Below are 21,594 nucleotides of genomic sequence, written 5' to 3'. Positions count from 1 at the left end.
TAAAACTGGGTTTAAATCGTTAAACCGTTTCTTTTACCACCGTTGAAACCCAAACTAGGATCTAGTGGTTGAGATTGGTAGTTTCTAAATTTGTATAGTTTTTTGTTTACATGGTATAGTGTCATATTTAGGTGGTGTACTTTATTTTAAAGTCTTTTCACACTTCTCACAAAACTGGATCCACCCTCCACTCTCACAGCTCACCCTCCACCCTCACCCCGCAACCACCAGCCTCCACCCTCACAGCTCACCTTCCACCCTCACCCCGCAACCACCAGCCTCCACCTCCCACCCTTGTCACCTCTTCACAGCCCAAACCGACCTCCACCCTCCACCCCGTAGAGCCATCACCGTAACCCTCCATCTCCTCCTCGCAGCTCCGGCCTAATCTGCCGCCGTCATCACCCCTTCTCGGGTTTTGCTTACTTGGTCTTCTTGTACTTCAGTTTCCGGGTGATTTGTTATGACTAGCATTAGCTTGGGGGTTTTGCTATTAATGCACGCCAGGTGTTTGATTAAATGCCAACACCAATTTTATTTTTATTTTCTCGTCTCTAAAAAAAGGTTTTTAAGTTCTTAAGGGATTTATGATGGCTTGTGGTGGGGAGCCTGGTCCTAGCTCAGCCACGAGGATTTGGCGTTGCCCCTTTAAAAGTTTTCATTTTTGCAAAGATGGTATGTCAGGATACAAGGGGTACTCTAGGTTACTCATGCATTTCCAGCGGGATCATTTCAATGAAAAGGAAAGGAGGGATCAGTTAAAGAAGCGTCTTGCTTCGGACTTGGAACTCTACAATGACGTTGTCGAAACCTTGAGATTTCTTAATAACTGGCTATGTGCGGAGTGCATGGCTCTGCGTGCCTTGAATAGGTCTTGTCGACACGGAAAAGAAGTGGTTAAATGAACCTCATGTGCAGGAGGCGACTTTGATTTTATTGTGGGGATCCCTCAACCCCGCGATCCGCAGGTGGAACTTGGGAGTGGTCCGTCTGGGACGATTGTGGTAGGTATCGCTCTCCTTGAGCGCATCCTCGCCCTTCCTAGTGCTACTGTCATGAGTATCCCGCCCGCGTGCCGCATGGCTTTCGCCCAGGCCTTGTCAGGGGGGATCCTTAAAGTGGTGGATGCCCTCGGGTCTATTGAGGCCTGAGTTAAACTTTTGTTGTTGCTTCGCTGCACGTTACGTGTTGTCAAACCGGCTACTAGGCAGGAACTAAGGTCGGGTAACAGGAAATCGCTTCAATGTAAATCCACTATGCGGGCTTTGGCTGTTTGGAAAGAAGGGGCAAGTTTAGAAGAGTTGGTGCTACCCGTCCTTGAACTCCCTATGATGTGGGATGGCCAAGTTAAAGAAGAGGGAGTGGGCAATATTAAGCAGTGCCTTCGGAATGTAGCGGATGGCCATTACACAGCGGCAGTCAAAGTCCTGTGTTCGTCCGGGGTCGCCCCTGCTGGGGGGGATACATTGAGAGCCTTGATAGATAAATACCCTGTGGTGGACCCGCCGACCTTGCCCTCCGTCGTGCCACTGGAACCAGCCTTGCAGGTGGACGGTGAGTGTGTGTTGGAATGTATTAAAACCTTCCCGAAAGGTACATCTTGTGGGAGGGATGGTTTGCGGGCCCAACATATTTTAGACACTTTCTGTGGCCAGGGGTCTCCAACCGCCTCCGGGCTCCTAAAGGCCATCACTGATGTTGTCAACTTGTGGCTTGGGGGGCTTTGTCCTAAAGTTCTAGCGGAGTTCACTGCTTCGGCACCATTGACCCCCTGTTGAAGCCTGACAATGGAATTAGACCCATCGCGGTTGGGGGCATTTGGAGAAGATTGGTGTCGAAAGTTGCTATGCTTAAGGTGGGGAAAAAGGTGGCTGCTTATATAGGGAATTTCAATTCGGGGTTGGGATCCCTATGTCACACCCCCATCTAGGGCCTAGGAGCGTGACTCGACAGTTGGTACCTCATTTGTATATAAATCAGAGTTACGGGTTATTAGCGGAAGTTTATAAAATATGTGGATTGAAAGATAAAATATTTACATTACAAAAGACGAGACGAAAGTCTCGTTTAGTTTTACTTGTTTATAAGTGTTTAACAAAATCATCATATTTTAATATTCAACAAAATATCCGAGCCATCGGATTCTTGAGCCTTCGTCCTTCAAGCTCTATTCTTGGTTACCTGCAAAATGTTATAAAAATACGTCAGCAATGATTGATGGTGAATATGCTGACGCTAAAAATATTTTCTTTTACTTCATCACCCCTCGAGGGTTACGCAAGCCTCGGCCCATATTGGCTTAGGGATGACAAAGTTAAAACATCATTATAAACTCGAGTCTCTACACTAGGTCACCCCAGCAAAACACCGTAACGTTTCGACGTACTTAGGTACCATAAATATACACAAGGTCATTCTCACTAGAACATACTTTGGTTCAGCCCATCGTGGCCGGAGGTCGTGACAAGGCGTGGTGCGATGTGCCCACCGCATTTTACCACATATGTAAGGATCCAGACAAACGTATACTACAGCCTGAGGGCTAGGCTTTTACTCTTAATGTTTTTAGAGACACTTGGTCTCATGTAAAGTTTTACACATAACACATTTGTTTGTTTGAAAACAAGTTTATAAAAGTGGGGCGTATTCACCTTTGATCGGGATCGGTTTCCAACACCGTCCTTGCGTTCTCTTTCTTGCTATCTCGCACCTATAGTACGAGTATAACTTTTATTAGTCGGATATACAATCCGGCTTAAGACCTTTAGTCTTATTTATCTCGATGAACCTTTAGTTCAATAATCTTTTACTTTAAAAGCAATATTTATAAACCTTTAGTTTATTATTAAACCCGACGTTTCTTCTTTTCTAAGAAACGTATTCTTTTTATTTTATTATTTAAGAATACCTTTATTACTTAAAATAATATTCATAACAAAGAATTATATATATAATCACACACACACACACACATATATATACACTTTTATATTTCTTTCTTTTCTTTTCTTTGTTATATATTTTCTTTTCATAAGCATCGAGTATAATTCCGACTTAGGGTATTAACCCTTTATAATATTTTATTATTATTTTAGTCGGGCATTGCACTTACCTTAACTTGGCTTATAAATCTCTAGACACACGAGCAGCACTTCTACGCCGCTTGGTCTTTTCAACGCTCGCATTGATTGCCACTTCACTTCGGCACGTTTCTCGAGGCACCAACACTTCATGACACGTACTTCGAAGTGATTGTCGGGACGTCGGTACGGGATCACCTTCTTGATATACTCGTCGTTGGAAAATGGTACGCTTATCAAGGTAGGGCACGGAAAACGAGGATTTGGGCACGTTTATCGAGATGGATCGAAGGCACGATTTTCGAGGTGTAGTGAGATGTTTAGAGAGAGAGAAGTATGCAGATTTTGGTGTGAGTTTGTGAAGACCCAAGGCTGCTATTTATAGGAAGTTTCCGGGGTCCCATCGCGGTACGCGACGGGTACCAAGGACCCCGTCGCGTAGCGTGACGTAGCCGAAATGCGTCACAATGTAGGTCTGCCACGTGGCAGACGTTGTGCCACGTGTTAACACGTGGCAGACGACATGCCACGTGTCGGGACACGTGGCGACCGGTGTGCCACGTGTGGACACGTGGTGAAAAGGTGTCAGGCGTGTCAGGCCACGTCATCGCGGTACGTGATGACGTAGGTTCAACGGCGATCATGTATCGCCGTTGACCTCTTCTAGAATCCTTGACCAAGCCCCATCGCGGTACGCGATGGGCTCATCCTTTGTCCGGTCGCGTATCGCGATAGGACAAGAAAACAGAATTTTCATTTTAGCCTTTGGGGTTTGGAAATTGGCAGAATTGATCCCTTAACTTTGGAAACTTGACATTTTTGGCCCAAAATTCCCGTGATGTTACATCCTCCCCCCTTGAAATAAATCTCGTCCTCGAGATTGCTTCACAAGAGTAAGTGGGGGTATTTCTTTTTCATTTCGGACTCGAGTTCCCAAGTATACTCGGGTCCTCGTCGGGAATCCCATTTTACTTTTACGATTTTCAAGATTCGTCTTTTGAGTTTCTTTAATTTCGAATCTTCGATTTGAATTGGACATCCTATGAATTTTAAGTTCTCGTTAATTTCAACATCTTTTAACTGCATCGAGAGAGATTCATCGGCTAAACATTTACGCAGATTCGAGATATGGAATACATCGTGTATCCCTTGCATTTCCTCGGGCAGTCGCAATCGGTATGCGACGGTACCAATTCGTTCAAGTACCTCAAAAGGTCCAACCAATCGAGGACTTAACTTTCCTTTCTTGCCTTATCGGACTACGCCTTTCCATGGCGAGACTTTCAAAAGTACTTTGTCACCAACATTAATATCTAACGGCTTACGGCAGACATCGGCGTAACTCTTTTGGCGATCACGTGCCGTCTTAAATCGTTCTTGGATTTGAATGACTTTGTCGGTGGTTTCTTGGACTATCTCGGGTCCAGATAATTGATTATCTCCGGTTTCAAACCAACACACGGGCGTTCTACATTTTCGACCATATAACCCCTCAAATGGTGCGGCTTGAATACTTGCATGATAACTATTGTTATACGAAAATTCCATTAGGGGTAAGTGGTCGTCCCAACTTCCACCTAAGTCTATTACACAAGCTCGGAGCATATCTTCCAACGTTTGAATTGTCCTTTCGCTTTGCCCATCAGTTTGTGGGTGATAGGCAGTGCTAAGGTTTAACTTTGTGCCGAGTGCTTGTCGGAAGCTATTCCAGAAATGAGACATGAAACGAATGTCTCGATCGGAAATTATGGACAGTGGTACTCCGTGCAAAGCGACGATGTTGTTAACATAGATACGAGCTAGTTTGTCCATTGAGTACGACTCATTAATAGGTATGAAGTGTGCGGACTTTGTTAATCGATCCACAATCATCCAGATTGCATTATGTTGTCGAGTTGTTTTAGAGAGTTTGGTAATGAAATCCATAGTAATTAACTCCCACTTCCATACGGGAAGTTCGGGTTGCTGGAGCAGTCCCGAAGGCTTTTGGTGTTCAGCCTTGACTTTCAAACATGTAAGACATTTTGCAACATGCGAAGCGACATCCCTTTTCATTCCATTCCACCAATAGTTTTTCTTAAGATTATGGTACATTTTGTCGCTCCCGGGATGCATCATGTATTTCGACTTATGAGCTTCATTCAAGATTTTCTCACGCAATCCTCCAACAATTGGTACCCAAATTCAGTTTCCCATTCTAAGAATACCATCATCACCTTTGACTAACGAGTCAATGGCGCCATTACGTTTTTCATCAGAGATTTGGTTTTTGTTGATCGCTTGAGTTTGAGCAGATTTGATTTGGTCAACGATCGATTTGAAGTTCTAACCTTATTGCTCGGACTCTTTTGGGCTTTTCATGTTCTTTACGACTTAAGGCATTAGCCACAACATTGGTTTTCCCTTCATGATAAACTATTTCGCAGTCATAGTCGTTGAGAGTCTCCATCCAGCGTCGTTGCGCATGTTGAGCTCCTTTTGATCAAAGATATGCTTTAAGCTCTTATGATCAGTGTACACGGTAAATCTTGCTCCATAGAGATAGTGCCTCCATATCTTAAGTGCAAAGATTATGGTGCCTAACTCTAGATCGTGAGTTGTGTAGTTCTTTTCGTGCACTTTAAGTTAACGAGAGGCGTAAGCGATTACCTTCTTTCGTTGCATTAATACACATCCCAAGCCGGAATGAGACGCATCGCAAAAGAAAACGAAATCTTCAATACCTCCTGGCAAGGCTAGTATAGGAGCTTGGGTAAGCTTTTGTTTAAGTATGTCGAACGCCTCCTGTTGCTTTGTTCCCCATTCATATTTGATATTCTTTCGAGTTAAGGAAGTTAGGGGAACAACGATTCATGAAAAGTTTTCGATGAACCTTTGATAATAGCCGGCCAATCCCAAGAAGCTTCGAATCTCGGTTGGCTACTTTGGGATCTCCCACTTAGAGATGGCTTCAACCTTAGCGGGGTCTACTTGAATACCATTGACGTTGATAATATGACCAAGAAATTGCACCTCGTGCAACCAGAACTCGCATTTCGAGAACTTGGCGTACAATTTCTCGGTTCTAAGAATTTCAAGTAGCGTTCGAAGGTGATTTTCATGATCGGCCTTAGACTTAGAATAAATTAATATGTCGTCGATGAATACGATCACAAATTTATCTAAGTAAGGCTTACAAATACTATTCATCATGTCCATGAACGCAGCCGGCGCATTAGTAAGTCCAAATGGCATGACGGTGAACTCATAATGGCCGTACCTTGTTCGAAACGCGGTTTTAGGAATATCTTCGGATTGGACTTTGAGTTGGTGATAGCCAGAACGAAGATCGATTTTGGAAAAGAAGCTAGCACCTTGAAGCTGATCGAACAAGTCATCGATTCGCGGGAGTGGATAACGATTCTTGATTGTGACTTTGTTGAGAGCTCGGTAGTCGATGCACATTCGCATGGATCCATCCTTCTTCTTGACAAAAAGTATCGGCGCTCCCCATGGTGATGAACTTGGTTGTATGAATCCTTTCTCGAGAAGCTCGTCAAGTTGTTTCTTCGGTTCTTTCATCTCGGTTGGTGCGAGGCGATATGGAGCTTTAGAGATTGGAGCAGTTCCAGGAATAAGATCGATTCTAAATTCTACTTCACGATTGAGAGAAATGCCGGGAAGTTCATCAGGAAAGACATCGGCAAAATCGGAAACTACAGGAACGTCTTTGATTTCTTTGGGTTTTGATTCCTCGGTGACGTAGGCCATGAATGCTAAGAACCCTTGATTCAAACATTTGTTAGCCCTTATCATGGAGATTAGGCTAACTTGGCCAGCGTCTTTATCCCCTTCAATCCAAATTGTTCGTTTGTCCGGGGATTGGAGTTCAATGGTCTTGCTATTGCACAAGATACGGGCATGGTTGTCGGATAACCAATCCATACCCAACACAACATCAAAACCAGCAAGAGTCATAGGTAGCAACTGAATAGGTAACACGTAACCGGCTAATAAGATTTTTCCGTTTTCTAAAGCTTCGGAGATTTTAACAATTTCGCCACTAGCAGTCTCGACGCTTAGAGTTTTATTAAGTTTGATTAAAGGTTCGTTTAATAGACTACAAAACTTATAATCTATAAAACTTAAATTGGCTCCTGAATCAAACAAGACTCTAGCATAGGCATTGCTAACAACGAACGTACCGGTAATAGTTTCCGGTGTGTCAGCCGGTTTCTTGGTATCCAGGACGAAAACTCTTGCATTGGCCTTCTTGGGCTCGTTCTTTTGACCGCTACCACCCGCACCACCAGTCGCGGGCTTATTCTTGGGGCACTCGAAACTAAGGTGTCCCATCTCCTTGCAGTTGTAGCAGGTCATCTTCTTCTTCCAACAATCGGCCGTGGAGTGGCCGGGTTTGTGACACAATTCACAAAGTCGCGGAGTTAGGTGGCATTGACCCCTCTGGTACTTCTTACAAGTTTTGCATTGTGGGATGCCGGGGTTGAAGCTAGACCTTCTTTGATCGACTCCTTTACCCTTGAATTGAGTATTTCCTTCTTTCTTTGGGTCTTGTGTTGTTGCGACCCTCTTGTCTTCTTCTTTGTTGCGGATCATTCCGCCCATCAAGTACCCGGCCAACTCCATCACGGAGTCAGCGGTTTGTGGCAAGTGCGACCTCACCATGTCACGGATCTCTCGTGGTAATCCCCATATGTAGCGTGTAACTTTGCTGGATTCCGGGGTAACCAGCTGGGGAACCAGGCAACAGTATTCATGGAATTTTGTATTATACTCAAGAAGGTTTGTTCCAACAACCTTGTGAGATAAGAACTTGGTTTGAATTTGGTCCGGCTCATGCATCAGACAGAACTTCGACATCAGCAACTCTTTAAACTCGCTCCATGACATGTTGTACATAACCTCCCTTCCTCTACTCATTATCAAAGTATTCCACCACTCTAGAGCCTCACCTCTAAACATTAAAGCAGAGTATTGAATCTTTTCTTCTTCCGAACACTTGCTCGCAATCACGATTGTCTCCATTTCATCAAGCCACCTTACGGTCGTGATGGCTCCCTTATCACCATGGAATTCCTTTGGCCCATAGTACTTGAAGTCTTTGAACGTACACCCACCTATTTTGAGCCTCTTGAATTCTTGACGAATGCCACCATCAGCGTTTGATTCATGTACACTCTCATCCACACGCGAGGGTCTAGAACGGGGTTTAGAAACAGATTTTCGGGAAGGGTTAGCCGAGTGAGAATGTTTTGTTTGTCTAGATTGGGACCTAGCCATGGATTCTTCCCTAACTGCATCTTTAATCATCTTTTGAATTCGATCCATAAATTTTTCGAGAATTGGATCTTCTTGTTCTTTTTCGGGTCCCTTCCCTTTTTCTTTTTGTTTTTCGGCTTCTTTTCGGTAAACCTCAAGGTTATTACTTTGTTGAGACATATTATCTTTTCTTTTTACTTTTTTTTATATCTGAAATTTAACAAATGTTCTTTATTAAACACACATTTTATTTCAACATTTGTATATACCATACAAGGTTTATACAAGGATTATTACAACACCACATATATATATATATATACATTCATACTCAATGTATATATATTCTTATCCATACATCACTTAACACATTACACACAGACTAGATTACACACATACACTTCATCTCTTGAAACACGTCATCACCACCATCATCTTAGTCCTTCAAAAACTTCTTAACAACCTTCCTCAGTTTGTTGCATTTGTGAAGAAGCTTCTCTCCCATCTTCTTCTTTTTCTTCCCTTCCTCAACCACCTTCTTCCTCAGTCATCAATCTCGTGCAGAGCGCGATCCAGGTGTTCTTCATATGACTGCGGGACTATGTCGGGGTATCCATATTGTGGAGGTGGGTCGCGGTAACCCAATGTCACCATCTCGTAATGATTCCTCGGTTCAGGATACGGGACCTCAGTCATATCAGATGCAAGGTATAAGTAAGTCTTAGCAGCTCTGTTTTGCTCACGAATCTCATTGGCTTGTTCTTCTTCAATTGGAATCACACCTTGGAACTGTGGGAAGCTTGACGAAGCTTGGTTCTTGATCTTCTCAAGATACTGAACATACGGATCGACGGAACCATAGCTTGGGTTGTGGGAAGTGAGTGATCCATCCATAGATGCTGATATGTCGTTAGGATTGTCGGGATGCTCTTCTTCCGGTTCGGACTCTTCTACAGGATCCTCCTCTTCCTTGGGGTCCTCTTCTTCCTCCATAGGCTCTTCCTCCTCTTCCATATATTGGGTGGTCTCGTTGATCATTGCGGGCATTTAAAAACTCTCGTAAGGCATCGTCACCCTCATTCTTGGTTTGTGGGACGATCCTTCACCATGGTTGGGTCGTGAGTGGACTTCGTTCATGGTGGAGCTTCCAGTAAGCCACCTTCGTGGGTCAGAGTGGCACTGCATCTAGTCGGAGGATGGGGATCTTGGTTCTTCCTTTATGAGTCGGTTTGAAAGGAAGGCATAGGATGGGTGTGCATTTGGGAAATATCCGATGGGAAAATATTGCGGGTTCTCTGATGGTTGGTAGGTAGGGATCTCCGATGGGTGATACGTCGGTATTTCGGATGGATGATATATAGGCATTGTGGGTGGATGATAGCTCGAGTGTCTTGAGGGTTCGATTTTTGGTGGTGGAAGGCTATCGGGTAATTTAATTGGGCATTGCTCAGTCCCAGGGAAGTATATTGGTTTGGGACGTTCAATGTATTGGTCTCGGCTAAAGAAGGCCTCAAAGTAATCTTCATCCATGACGTCTTTTGGGAATTTGTAGTATTTTCTTTCTCTTCTTGCTTCACGATCATAATACTCCATTAATTTCTCATAAGAAATCTTTGGTGGGTGGTTTATAATGTAGAGAGGGAAAGAGAGGGTTACCAACCAATCTTATCCCTATTCAAATAAACAAGTAAAATATTTTCCTATGCTTGGATCGAAGCTTGGGTATTGTTTTATGATACCCAATTCGCTAAGATCGATGGCTCTGATACCAACCTGTCACACCCCCATCTAGGGCCTAGGAGCGTGAATCGACAGTTGGTACCTCATTTGTATATAAATCAGAGTTACGGGTTATTAGCGGAAGTATTTATAAAACATGTTGATTGAAAGATAAAATATTTACATTACAAAAGATGAGACGAAAGTCTCGTTTAGTTTTACTTGTTTATAAGTGTTTAACAAAATCATCATATTTTAATATTCAACAAAATATCCGAGCCATCGGATTCTTGATCCTTCGTCCTTCAAGCTCTATTCTTGGTTACCTGCAAAATGTTATAAAAATACGTCAGCAATGATTGCTGGTGAATATGCTGACGCTAAAAATATTTTCTTTTACTTCATCACCCCTCGAGGGTTACGCAAGCCTCGGCCCATCTTGGCTTAAGAATGACAAAGTTAAAACATCATTATAAACTCGAGTCTCTACACTAGGTCACCCCAGCAAAACACCGCAGCGTTTCGACGTACTTAGGTACCATAAATATACACAAGGTCATTCTCACTCGAACATACTTTGGTTAGGCCCATCGTGGCTGGAGGTCGTGACCAGGCGTGGTGCGATGTGCCCACCACATTTTACCACATATGTAAGGATCAAGACAAACGTATACTACAGTTTGAGGGCTAGGCTTTTACTCTTATTCATAATATTTTTAGAGACACTTGGTCTCATGTAAAGTTTTACATATAACACATTTGTTTGTTTGAAAACAAGTTTATAAAAGTGGGGCGTATTCACCTTTGATCAGGATAGGTTTCCAACACCGTCCTTGCGTTCTCTTTCTTGCTATCTCGTACCTATAGTACGAGTATAACTTTTATTAGTCGGATATACAATCCGGCTTAAGACCTTTAGTCTTATTTATTTCGATGAACCTTTAGTTCAATAATCTTTTACTTTAAAACCTTTAGTTTAAAAGCAATATTTATAAACCTTTAGTTTATTATAAAAACCCGACGTTTCTTCTTTTCTAAGAAACGTATTCTTTTTATTTTATTATTTAAGAATACCTTTATTACTTAAAATAATATTCATAACAAAGAATTATATATATAATCACACACACACACACACATATATATATACACTTTTATATTTCTTTCTTTTCTTTTCTTTGTTATATATTTTCTTTTCATAAGCATCGAGTATAATTCCGACTTAGGGTATTAAGCCTTTATAATATTTTATTATTATTTTAGTCAGGTATTACACTTACCTTAACTCGGCTTATAAATCTCTAGACACACGAGCAGCACTTCTACGCCGTTTGGTCTTTTCAACGCTCGCCTTGATCGCCACTTCACTTCGGCACGTTTCTTTAGGCACCAACATTTTACGACATGTACTTCGAAGTGATCGTCGGGACGTCGGTACGGGATCACCTTCTTGATATACTCGTCGTCGGAAAATGGTACGCTTATCGAGGTAGGGCACGGAAAACGAGGATTTGGGCACGTTTATCGTGATGGATCGAAGGCACGATTTCCGTGGTGTAGTGAGATGTTTAGAGAGAGAGAAGTATGCAGATTTTGGTGTGAGTTTGTGAAGACCCTAGGCTGCTATTTATAGGCAGTTTTTGGGGTCTCATCGCGGTACGCGACGGGTACCAAGGACCCCGTGGCGTAACGCGACGTAGCCCAAATGCGTCACAACGTAGGTCTGCCACGTGTCGCCACGTGGCAGACGCTGTGCCACGTGTTAACACGTGGCGGACGACATGCCACGTGTGGCCACGTGTCAGGACACGTGGCGACCGGTGTGCCACGTGTGGACACGTGGTGAAAAGGTGTCAGGCGTGTCAGGCCATGTCATCACGGTACGTGATGACGTAGGTTCAATGGCGATCGCCTATCGCCGTTGACTTCTTCTAGAATCTTTGACCAAGCCCCATCGCGGTACGCAATGGGCCCATCCTTTGTCCGCTCGCGTATCTCGATAGGACAAGAAAACATAATTTTCATTTTAGCCCTTGGAGTTTGGAAATTGGCAGAACTGATCCCTTAACTCTGAAAACTTGACATTTTTGGCCCAAAATTCCCTTGATGTTACACCCTAATGGGGCGGAAGCGGTACTGCATAGTGCTAACAGGTTTCTGAGCGCATTTCATTCTGACGGGTCCCTGGCTATGCTCACTGTTGATTTTTCTAACGCCTTCAACGAGGTGGACCGGACGACCCTTCTCAGAGAAGTTTGCTGCAGATGTCCATCAATCTTCCCATGGGTCCAGTTTTATATGCTCAGCCTGCCAGGTTATATTTGGGGGATACTCATATTGGGTCTTGTATTGGGGTGCAGCAAGGGGACCCCCTTGGCCCTCTTCTTTTTGCGTTGGTCCTCCATCCGCTCATCCTTAGTGTGCAAGGGACCTATTCCTTGCCCTTCCATGCTTAGTATTTAGATGATGGCACTATCATTGGTAAGGCCGAGGAGGTTGCTAGGGCGTTGGGCATTATTCGCTCAAAGGGGGTGTCTCTGGGGCTTAGGCTTAATATTCAAAAAACGGAGATTTTTTGGCCATCATGCAATGGTTCGAAGAATGTGTCGGGTTTATTCCCTAGCGAGATTAGCATGCCCGTGAGGGGAGTTAAACTTCTGGGGGAGCGGTTAGTCGGGATGCAGGGTTTATTCGGTCTTTGGCAAATAAAAGAGCTTTGAGGGCGGTTGAACTTATGAAACGCCTGCCGGACCTTAGGGACCCTCAAAGTGAGCTCCTTTTGTTGCGTTCGTGCATGGGGATTGCTAAGTTAGTGTTTGGGCTCCGGACCTGTCAACCTGAACATGTCAAAGAGGCTGTGGCCATCTTTGATGCGGGCCTGCGGGGGGCAATTGAAGATATTGTTGTGTGTGGAGGACCGAATTTTGGGGACCTCCAGTGGGGTTGGATTCCTTCCCTATGCGTTGCGGAGGCTTAGGAATTTTCTCGGATGAGGATGTCTCTGCATATGTCTTTGTGGCTTCCAGGACCCAGTCGTGGAAATTGCAGGACCACATCTTGCGAAGCGCTGGGGTTATGGGGGTAGATACTGAATACTCCCTTGCACTTGGTAATACTGGAACAACTCTTCTGGACCTTGATCTAGGCGGTTTTACTGATAAGGAGACCGCCCCCAAGAAACCTCAACAAACCTTGGCGAGTGCTCTTTATGATAAATACGTACATGATTTGGAGGAGCGATTCGATATGACTCCGAGACAAAAGGCAGTTTTTGCTTGTCTCAATGGGGCTCATGCCCAAGATTTTTTGACTGTGAGTCATCCTTAAATACCGGCTCATGATTCCTATTTTCCATCCAGAAGAATCATGCCCAATTTGTAAAAAAGCCTGTTTGCATAAATTTGGTGAGCATGCCATCCACTGTAAGGAATTGCCGGGGTTCAAGTATCGTCACAACTGGGTTAGAGATGTCCTATGGGATGCGCTTAGGCGTGCCAGGATCTCAGCCAAAAAAGAAGCACCTGTTAACTTTCTGACTGATCCGAGAGAGGGAAGATCTACACTGCGTCCTGCGGACGTTCTTGTGTTTGGATGGGCAGGGGGTAAGCATGCATGTGTCGACCTCACTAGGGTGTCACCATTGGTGGGGCTGAGAGACAGTGGTTTCGTTCCGAGATAGGCGGTTTTGAGGGCAGAATCTAGGAAGGTTGCTAAGCATGAGACAGCGTGTTTGGAGAATCAGCACGTGTTCATTCCATTTGCCTTCAACACATTTGGATCTCTAGCTCCCGAGGCGGTTCGCTTCTTGGAACGAGTGCATAAGGTGGTCCACAGTGACTCGCAGAGCCCGAAGAACCAAGGATTTATATTTAGTAGAATAGGCTTTGCGATTCAAAAGGGGATAGTGGCGCAGCTTGTTGCTCGCTTATCCATTATCTAGATGTAGTTTGGTTTGTGTTAAATGTTAATAAAAAAGACTGGAATTGTTTTTCATTTGAACCATTCTCTCTCTATATATATAAAGAAATTTTTGTGCCCTGACCGGGTGTCTCGGTTGCCAACCCACCAGTCGGCCCTGTTGACGACCACTTATTAGTTCAATGTGACGTGAATGTCATTGGTTTAACCGCCACCGCCCCCTATTCTACCGAGCCAATGATGAGCCTAGTTCCCAAGACATTGGGCGTGACGTCGAGGAGAGATCTTACGAACTTGGGAAGCTAATTGGTATGCCCAAATTATGAGGTGCCTTGTTTTAATTTGGGTAAACATGGCTAGGAATAGAATAATCAAACGAAAGAGTTGATTAGTGTTTTGTTATGTTGCCTTATGGTCGTTTGGGCTAGAGAGATAACATAAAATTAGTATAAGATCAAGAATATGTTATTGAAGTGAACACTAATGGATTATCAAGACAAGTTATAAAATAGCTAATGGGACATCCTGATATGATATTAATTATACTAACAGATCGTTATTGTTACAATACGTCACAATTTTACAAATGCATTCGCTATTCAAACCTTTTGCTTATGTTCAGGTATGTGAGTAAACTCAAAATCGATATGAACAAATGCTCGCTCAACTTCTGGTAGTTGTTCTAGTTTTATCTGCAACATTTCCCCGATATTATGAGCCTCGCTAAGCATCATATCCTTTGGTAACACGATGTCTACCTCCACGAAGTAATAACTACCGAATGTGTACGCTCTTACGGTATCAATGTGTTTTATTTCTTCATGATGGTTCCAAACCAAATATGTCAATTTTGCCAAGAACTCCGGTGGGGCTGTTCTCCCTATTAACAACCATACGTTCTCTAAAACGGTTTTTGCCCATGTATTCATCGTATATAACGCTATCTACAAACAAAAGCATTCATTAAGCTTTTTGTATTCTTACACGTTGAAACAACTTTGATTGTGTACTCACAATTATGGCTCCAACGGGATCAATCCACCATTTGTAACGTATAGCCAATACCGTTGCTCCTAGACCAACGGAATTGGTGATGACATCGAAGAAATGATCTTGAGCGTATGCTCTCACTATTTCGTTTTCAAACCTTCGACAATAAACCATTAATATAAACTTCACCGCGGTTACAAACACCATGATACCAATCACCCACATTTCGTTGTCATGGTTCTTATTAGGGTGAGTCTGTGATCAAGACGAGTTAGAGATATGTATAATAAATATAGAAAAATGTTACCAAATAATTATCCATGACAACGAAATGTTACCTCTACAATGAGTTCTCTAGCGGACTCTAACAATATTTGGAACCCGAGAGTTGCCATTACTGATGCAAAAACTGTAATGCCCTGCAAGGCGATACTTTAGGGGTCAAACTATAAGAAAAGGAACGATGCTGAATACCTTTATTAATAGAAAGTTTGTTTGGACGTCAAGGATCCATCGAACTCTATTGTTAGATTAATGAAAATTTAAAGGTGTGACGAGCTTACAACAGGTTGCATACGATTCTTCCCGATTGGATAGTGATATTGATTAGGATTTTTCATGGCGTTCGAAGTAAACCATAAAATAAATCCAGACAACAAGTCCAAAAACGACTCAAAAGTCGATGCAATAACTGCTAACGAACCACTTTCGATGGAAGCAAAAACTTTAGCAACGAAGAGAAAGAGATTAGCTATGTTGGACACATGGATCGCCAATCGCTCACTCCGAGCAAGATTCTTCATTTCATCCTGTAAATAATAACATTCATTAACATTTTATATCATAAGTAACATTAACTAATGTTGTTTAAAAACTTAAACTAGTACTAAAATAGGGAAATCATGAAAATGTAAAAATGGAATGCTAAAAGTTATATTCTAAGCTAGATGTATACATAACAAGTATGGTCCACTAACTGATAAATATACAGGTGAAATCTAATGATTTTTGAAATGTAGTCACGATTAAACTTGTTTAAGGAAAAAATACAACATGTAGTTTTATATTTTATTAAATAATTACAATTAGCGTACTAGACTCAAATCATTTCTTTTTTGGTGCATGAAACATAAAATTGTATTATAGACATGAGATATAAATTAATAAAATTTGTGTACATTTTTTATACTTTTGTTAACTGCATCATTAATGACATGTTAAATACGACAAAACATGTTTTTTTTAGCAATAATGTAATTAGTGAGCCATGTGATGAGTTATTCCTTTTAGTTCAATGGCATCTAACCGGACAGTGGGCACTGTATGTTATTGTCTCCTTTCTAATTTATAATTTAATGTGAAGAAAATGTTTTAATACATAAAATGAAAGACTAATGTTTGTCCACCTTAATATGGAGTAAAGTTTATCATTTAATCCCAATTCTGTAAACTCTATTTTAAATTAATTCGATATTTTTGATTTTGTCGTGATTATCTAAATCTATCATTTACCTTTAATATTTACAATTTAATATGCTAAATTTCTTTATATTACTTGCTATTTTATTTTTTATTTAGAGAACTTAATTTAACATACCGTAACATTTGTTTATATTAGTAGATAAATTCTTATACTTATATTTATATGTTAATTTAATAATTCACTTTAGTATTTGCTATTTACGAGCAGTTGGCGTCTTTTGGTCCAATTACTCAAGAGAGTTTTTTTGTATTCTGGTGAGTTTCATTCATAATGATATTTTTGAGCGAGTGATGCTTGAAGCGTTAAAATTAATATGGGTGGTTGGCATTCTGTTTAGGAAGACCCACTTGGATATTGGGGATCGTTCCAATTATATTATTTAAAAGAATATATATATATATATACTAGTTTTTATCCCCCGTATTACGGGAGTTGTTTTATATTATTTGTTCTAATATTTATTTATTTTTTGAATTTATATATTTTTATTGTATAAAAGTTAATAATATACTTATGGTTTGAGATAAATTGTTTCACAAATAAATGAAATGTTATAACCCGGTTTAAAAGCTATATGGTTTTGATGAGACTCAAGACTCGTTTATTTCTTTTACTATAAAATTGGTTTTTTAGTTATAAATAATATTTATGAAAGTTAATAATATACTTATGGTTTGATGAGACCCAAGACCCGTTTATTTTTTTACTATAAAATTGGTTTTTTAATTTAAATAATATATATATATATATATCATTTTTTTAAAATAAATAAGATATTAATTTTTAGTATATCCTATTTTATAGGATTTTTACATCAATAATTTGGTAGAATAAATCTTTAATTTAATGAGATGTTATACCCGTTTAAGGAATATCTGGGTTTGGTAAGACCCATACCCACGAATTCAGGTCAAATGCATGAGAAGCCTCCATTTAAAAATCAAGCAAATCTGGTGACTCCAAAAAAACGGGGAGCGACCACATCGCGACACGTAGGATTTTTATGTTTTCGTTTATATATATTATTATATAGATAGATATATAAACTTGAGTTTTGTCACTAATATTACGGTGGTTGTTTTATATTATTTGTTTATAATATTTATTTTTTTTTTTAATTTTTATTTTTTTTATTATATGAAAGCTAATAATATAATTATGGTTTGATGATAAATTGTTTCATAAAGAAATGAGATGTTATAACCCGGTTTAAAAGCTATATGGGTTTGATAAGACTCAAGACTCGTTTATTTTTTTTACTATAAAATTGTTTTTTTAATTATAAATATATAACTTTTTTTAAATAAATCATATATTAATTTTGATTTTGAGTATATCCCTACTTTATAGGATTTTTAAATCAAATATTTGGTGAGATTAGTTATTAATTTAATGAGATGTTATAACCCGTTTAAGAAATATTTGAGTTTGATAAGACCCATACCCGTGAATTTGGGTCAAATGCATGAGAAACCTCCATTTAATAAATCAAGTTATCCCCCGCTTTATGGGGTTGTTTAATATTTTTTGTTCTAATATTTATTTATTTTTTGAATTTATATTTTTTTTACTGTATGAAAGTTAAATTGTTTCACAAATAAATGAGAGGTTATAACCTGATTTAAAAGCTATATGATTTTGATGAGACCCAAGACTTGTTTATTTCTTTTACTATAAAATTTATTTTTTTAATTATAAATATTATTTATGAAAGTTAACAATATACTTATGGTTTGATGAAACCCAAGACCCGTTTATTTTTTTTACTAAAAAATCGTTTTTTAATTTAAATAATATATATATATATATATATATATATATATATCTTTTTAAAAATAAATAAGATATTAATTTTTAGTATATCCTATTTTATAGGATTTTCACATCAATAATTTGGTGAGAATAATTTTTAATTTAATGAGATGTTATAACCGTTTAAGGAATATCTGGGTTTGGTAAGACCCATACCCGTGAATTCGAATCAAATGCATGAGAAGCCTCTATTTAAAAATCAAGCAAATCTGGTGACTCCAAAAAAAAGGGGAGTGACCACATCGCGACACATAGGATTTTTATGTTTTCGTTTATATATATTATATATATATATAGAAGAGGGTTCAAATAAAAAACAATTATTTTGTGAGAAGTGTGAAAATGCTTTAAAATAATGAAAAATCCACATAAATATAACACTATACCATGTAAATAAAAACTATACATTTTTTTAGAAACTACCAATCTCAACCACTAGATCCTAGATCTAAAGGCCTAGATTTATTCTTATTATTCTCACAAAAATATCGTTTTTTACATTAACATCACCCTATATATATATATAGGGGAATGATATTTTGAGAACCATGTTGAGTTTTAAAAAGTTAAGAACTCAATTCTAAGCCACACATTTAATTAAATGAACTGAAATATGTGGTTAAGATTAAATCTGGCAAAAAAGTCAAAGTAGGAGAGAGAATAAATATGTAAGTGGTTACACTAACTTTTACGTCCGTTACTCATGTGTAAAAAGTTGACTCGGTGCGTAAAAAAATCTGTAATTCTTTTACGTGTATGTAACTTACATATATTACGCATGTGTAAAAAAAATCGTTACACTGAGTTCTTTCGAGTTCTTAAAACTCCAAGAGGTTCTTAATTGAAATATCCCTTATATATATATATATATATATACTAGTTTTTATCCCCTGTATTACGGGGGTTGTGTTTCTTTTTCGTGTCTAATATTCATATTTTTTAGCATTTTAATTTTATTTATTATAAAAAAAAGTTAATAATATACTTAGAGTTTGATGATGAAATAGTTTCACAAATAACTGACATGTTATAACCCGTTTAAAAACTATGGGTTTGGTGAGACCTATGACCCACTTATTTTTTTTACTATAAAATTGTTTCTTGTTATAAGTAATATATTTTTCTTAAAAAATTGAATATTAATATTTTGTATATCCCTATTTTATAGGATTTGCATATCAATACTTGGTGAGATTTATTTTTAGAATAGTGAGATGTTATAACCCGTTTAAGGTTATCTGGGTATGGTGAAACCCATTGAATTTGGGTAAAATGCATAAGAAGTCTTCATTTACAAATAAAACAATATGGTGGCTTGAGTAAATGTAAGAAACAACCATAGAGTTTTTAAATCTTTTATTTATTTGCGGGGGTTGTTTTATATTATTTGTTTCTAATATTTATTTATTTTTTGAAATTTTTATTTTTTTATTGTATGAAAGTTTATAATATATATATATATAAATGTGTGTGTGTGTGTGTGTGTGTTTTGATGATAAATTATTTCACAAATGAATGAGATGTTATAACCCGGTTTAAAAGCTATATGAGTTTGATGAGACCCAGGACCCGTTTATTTATTTTTTACTATAAAATTGGTTTTCTATTATAAATAATATATATCTTTTTTAAATAAATCATATATTAATTTTTAGTATATCCCTACTTTTTAGGATTATTATATCAAATATTTGGTGAGATTAATTTTTAGTTTAATGAGATGTTATAACCCGTTTAAGAAATATATGGGTTTGATTGAATTCGGGTCAAATGCATGAGAAGTCTCCATTTAAAAATCAAGGAAATCTAGTGACTCCAAAAAGGGGGGCGACCACATCGCGACACGTGGGATTTTTATGTTTTCATTTATATATATTATAGGTATTTGCTATTTATGAGATATTATTGTATTTAGGTATTTTTTGAGATCAATATATGGTTCAAAACCGCATGGAAATCTATATATTTTATTAAATTCGACGATTTAGACTAACCTACCGAACCGAACTGAACCGAACCAAACTAGACTATGCTATACTGATCACATGCATGGACCAACCTCAGTCAGACTTGCAGGTAAAAAACCTGATTTGCCCATTGTCTCCATCTCATTGAACCCTTCAAAGAGCATTTCTTGTTTCTTGTAGTATTCTTCAATGTTTTCTTGTTTTTCTGAGAAATTAAATAACAAATCCAAACGCTTAATAATACTTTTATAGTTTCTTACTATATATAAAACGTTAAACACAAGAATATACTGATTAAATAAATATACATTGATTATTTTGGTTTAAATAATAAATGATGTAAATAGCTACCTAGCAATTAAACTTTAAATTTGAAATAAACATAAAAAGTGTTTCTGAAAGGGTTCAAGTCTCGTTGTGAACATTTATGATACGTACAACAATATATAGCATATATGATCGTAAATACGTTGCATGGTAAGAGAAGGCATATATAAATGTTGCAATTACTTGGAGTGAGTCGAAACATGCGACGGATAGTGGAAGATTCATGACTTCTGGAGGAAGATTGTGGTAAACGGAAGCGATTGATGTTGAGTTTCCATGGAGAATCACTTTGTTTATCCGTTGGATCACCTGCGAAATGTTCGTCCATCGATCAGACAAATTAAATTCTTAGTCTAGTTAACTACTTACTGATACACATATATATAGTGATTGAAGCAGTGTCAACAAAAAAAACAAGAAGAGACAAAAGTAGGCGATTTGATTTAGGAGTTGAAGCTTCGTGTTATTTAAAGACAAAGCATAGTCTAGGGAATGATGGTGTCTTTCTTGTTTTGTAACTATTTTGGAGTAAAGTAGCTAACTTGTGAATATGTAGTTTAATCGCTAGGTAACAAACCAATCACGTTGCTGCACCGGCACTAATTAAATTATTAAAAAAAAAGTATGTAAACGCCCAAAACAGTAAAAACACATTTACATGCTAAGATCAAAATGATACAAATTTGGTCGGTAATAGTAAGTTTATTACAGTATCGAACACTAAATTCAAATAATAAATTGGTACCCCTCCTGAATAATAGGAGCATTCATACAAATAATAATGGTACGTAAAAAAATTGTATATTTAAAATGACATTTATTCGGTTGGTAAATCCCAATCGTTAGCACCAAAAAAAGTATTGGTACACGTACAATTAATGATTAAAGCGGCACAAATTCGGTGGGTATCAATTAGATATATGTTATGGTATCAGCACTAAACCCAAAAAAGAAATAGTATACACCCAAAATAGTAATGATATTCGTATAGCTTATGATACAAAAAAATAATATGCTTAAAACGATGTTTATTTGGTAA

The 21,594-nt window shown here is 38.7% G+C and overlaps 1 protein-coding gene across 1 annotated transcript; it reads right to left on the bottom strand.

The window, feature by feature from the left end:
• Nucleotides 1–14,575: 14,575 nt before the first annotated feature.
• LOC143596414 (metal tolerance protein 10-like) lies at nucleotides 14,576–20,968 on the bottom strand. The gene is made up of 6 exons (XM_077075194.1): nucleotides 20,739–20,968; nucleotides 20,321–20,433; nucleotides 15,530–15,775; nucleotides 15,305–15,385; nucleotides 14,991–15,221; nucleotides 14,576–14,920 (listed from the first exon to the last, which is right to left on the bottom strand). The coding sequence occupies exons 1-6, from the start codon at nucleotides 20,881–20,883 to the stop codon at nucleotides 14,576–14,578; spliced, it is 1,161 nt and encodes a 386-aa protein (XP_076931309.1). The 5' UTR covers nucleotides 20,884–20,968.
• Nucleotides 20,969–21,594: the final 626 nt, after the last annotated feature.

Source organism: Bidens hawaiensis, unplaced genomic scaffold, assembly GCF_021521415.1.
Source record: "Bidens hawaiensis isolate Kalapana, Puna unplaced genomic scaffold, B.hawaiensis_p1.1 tig00046359_1, whole genome shotgun sequence".
NCBI classification, from domain to species: domain Eukaryota; kingdom Viridiplantae; phylum Streptophyta; class Magnoliopsida; order Asterales; family Asteraceae; genus Bidens; species Bidens hawaiensis.
Note: the sequence above shows the minus strand (reverse complement) of the source record. Positions and strands in the feature narration are given on the sequence as shown.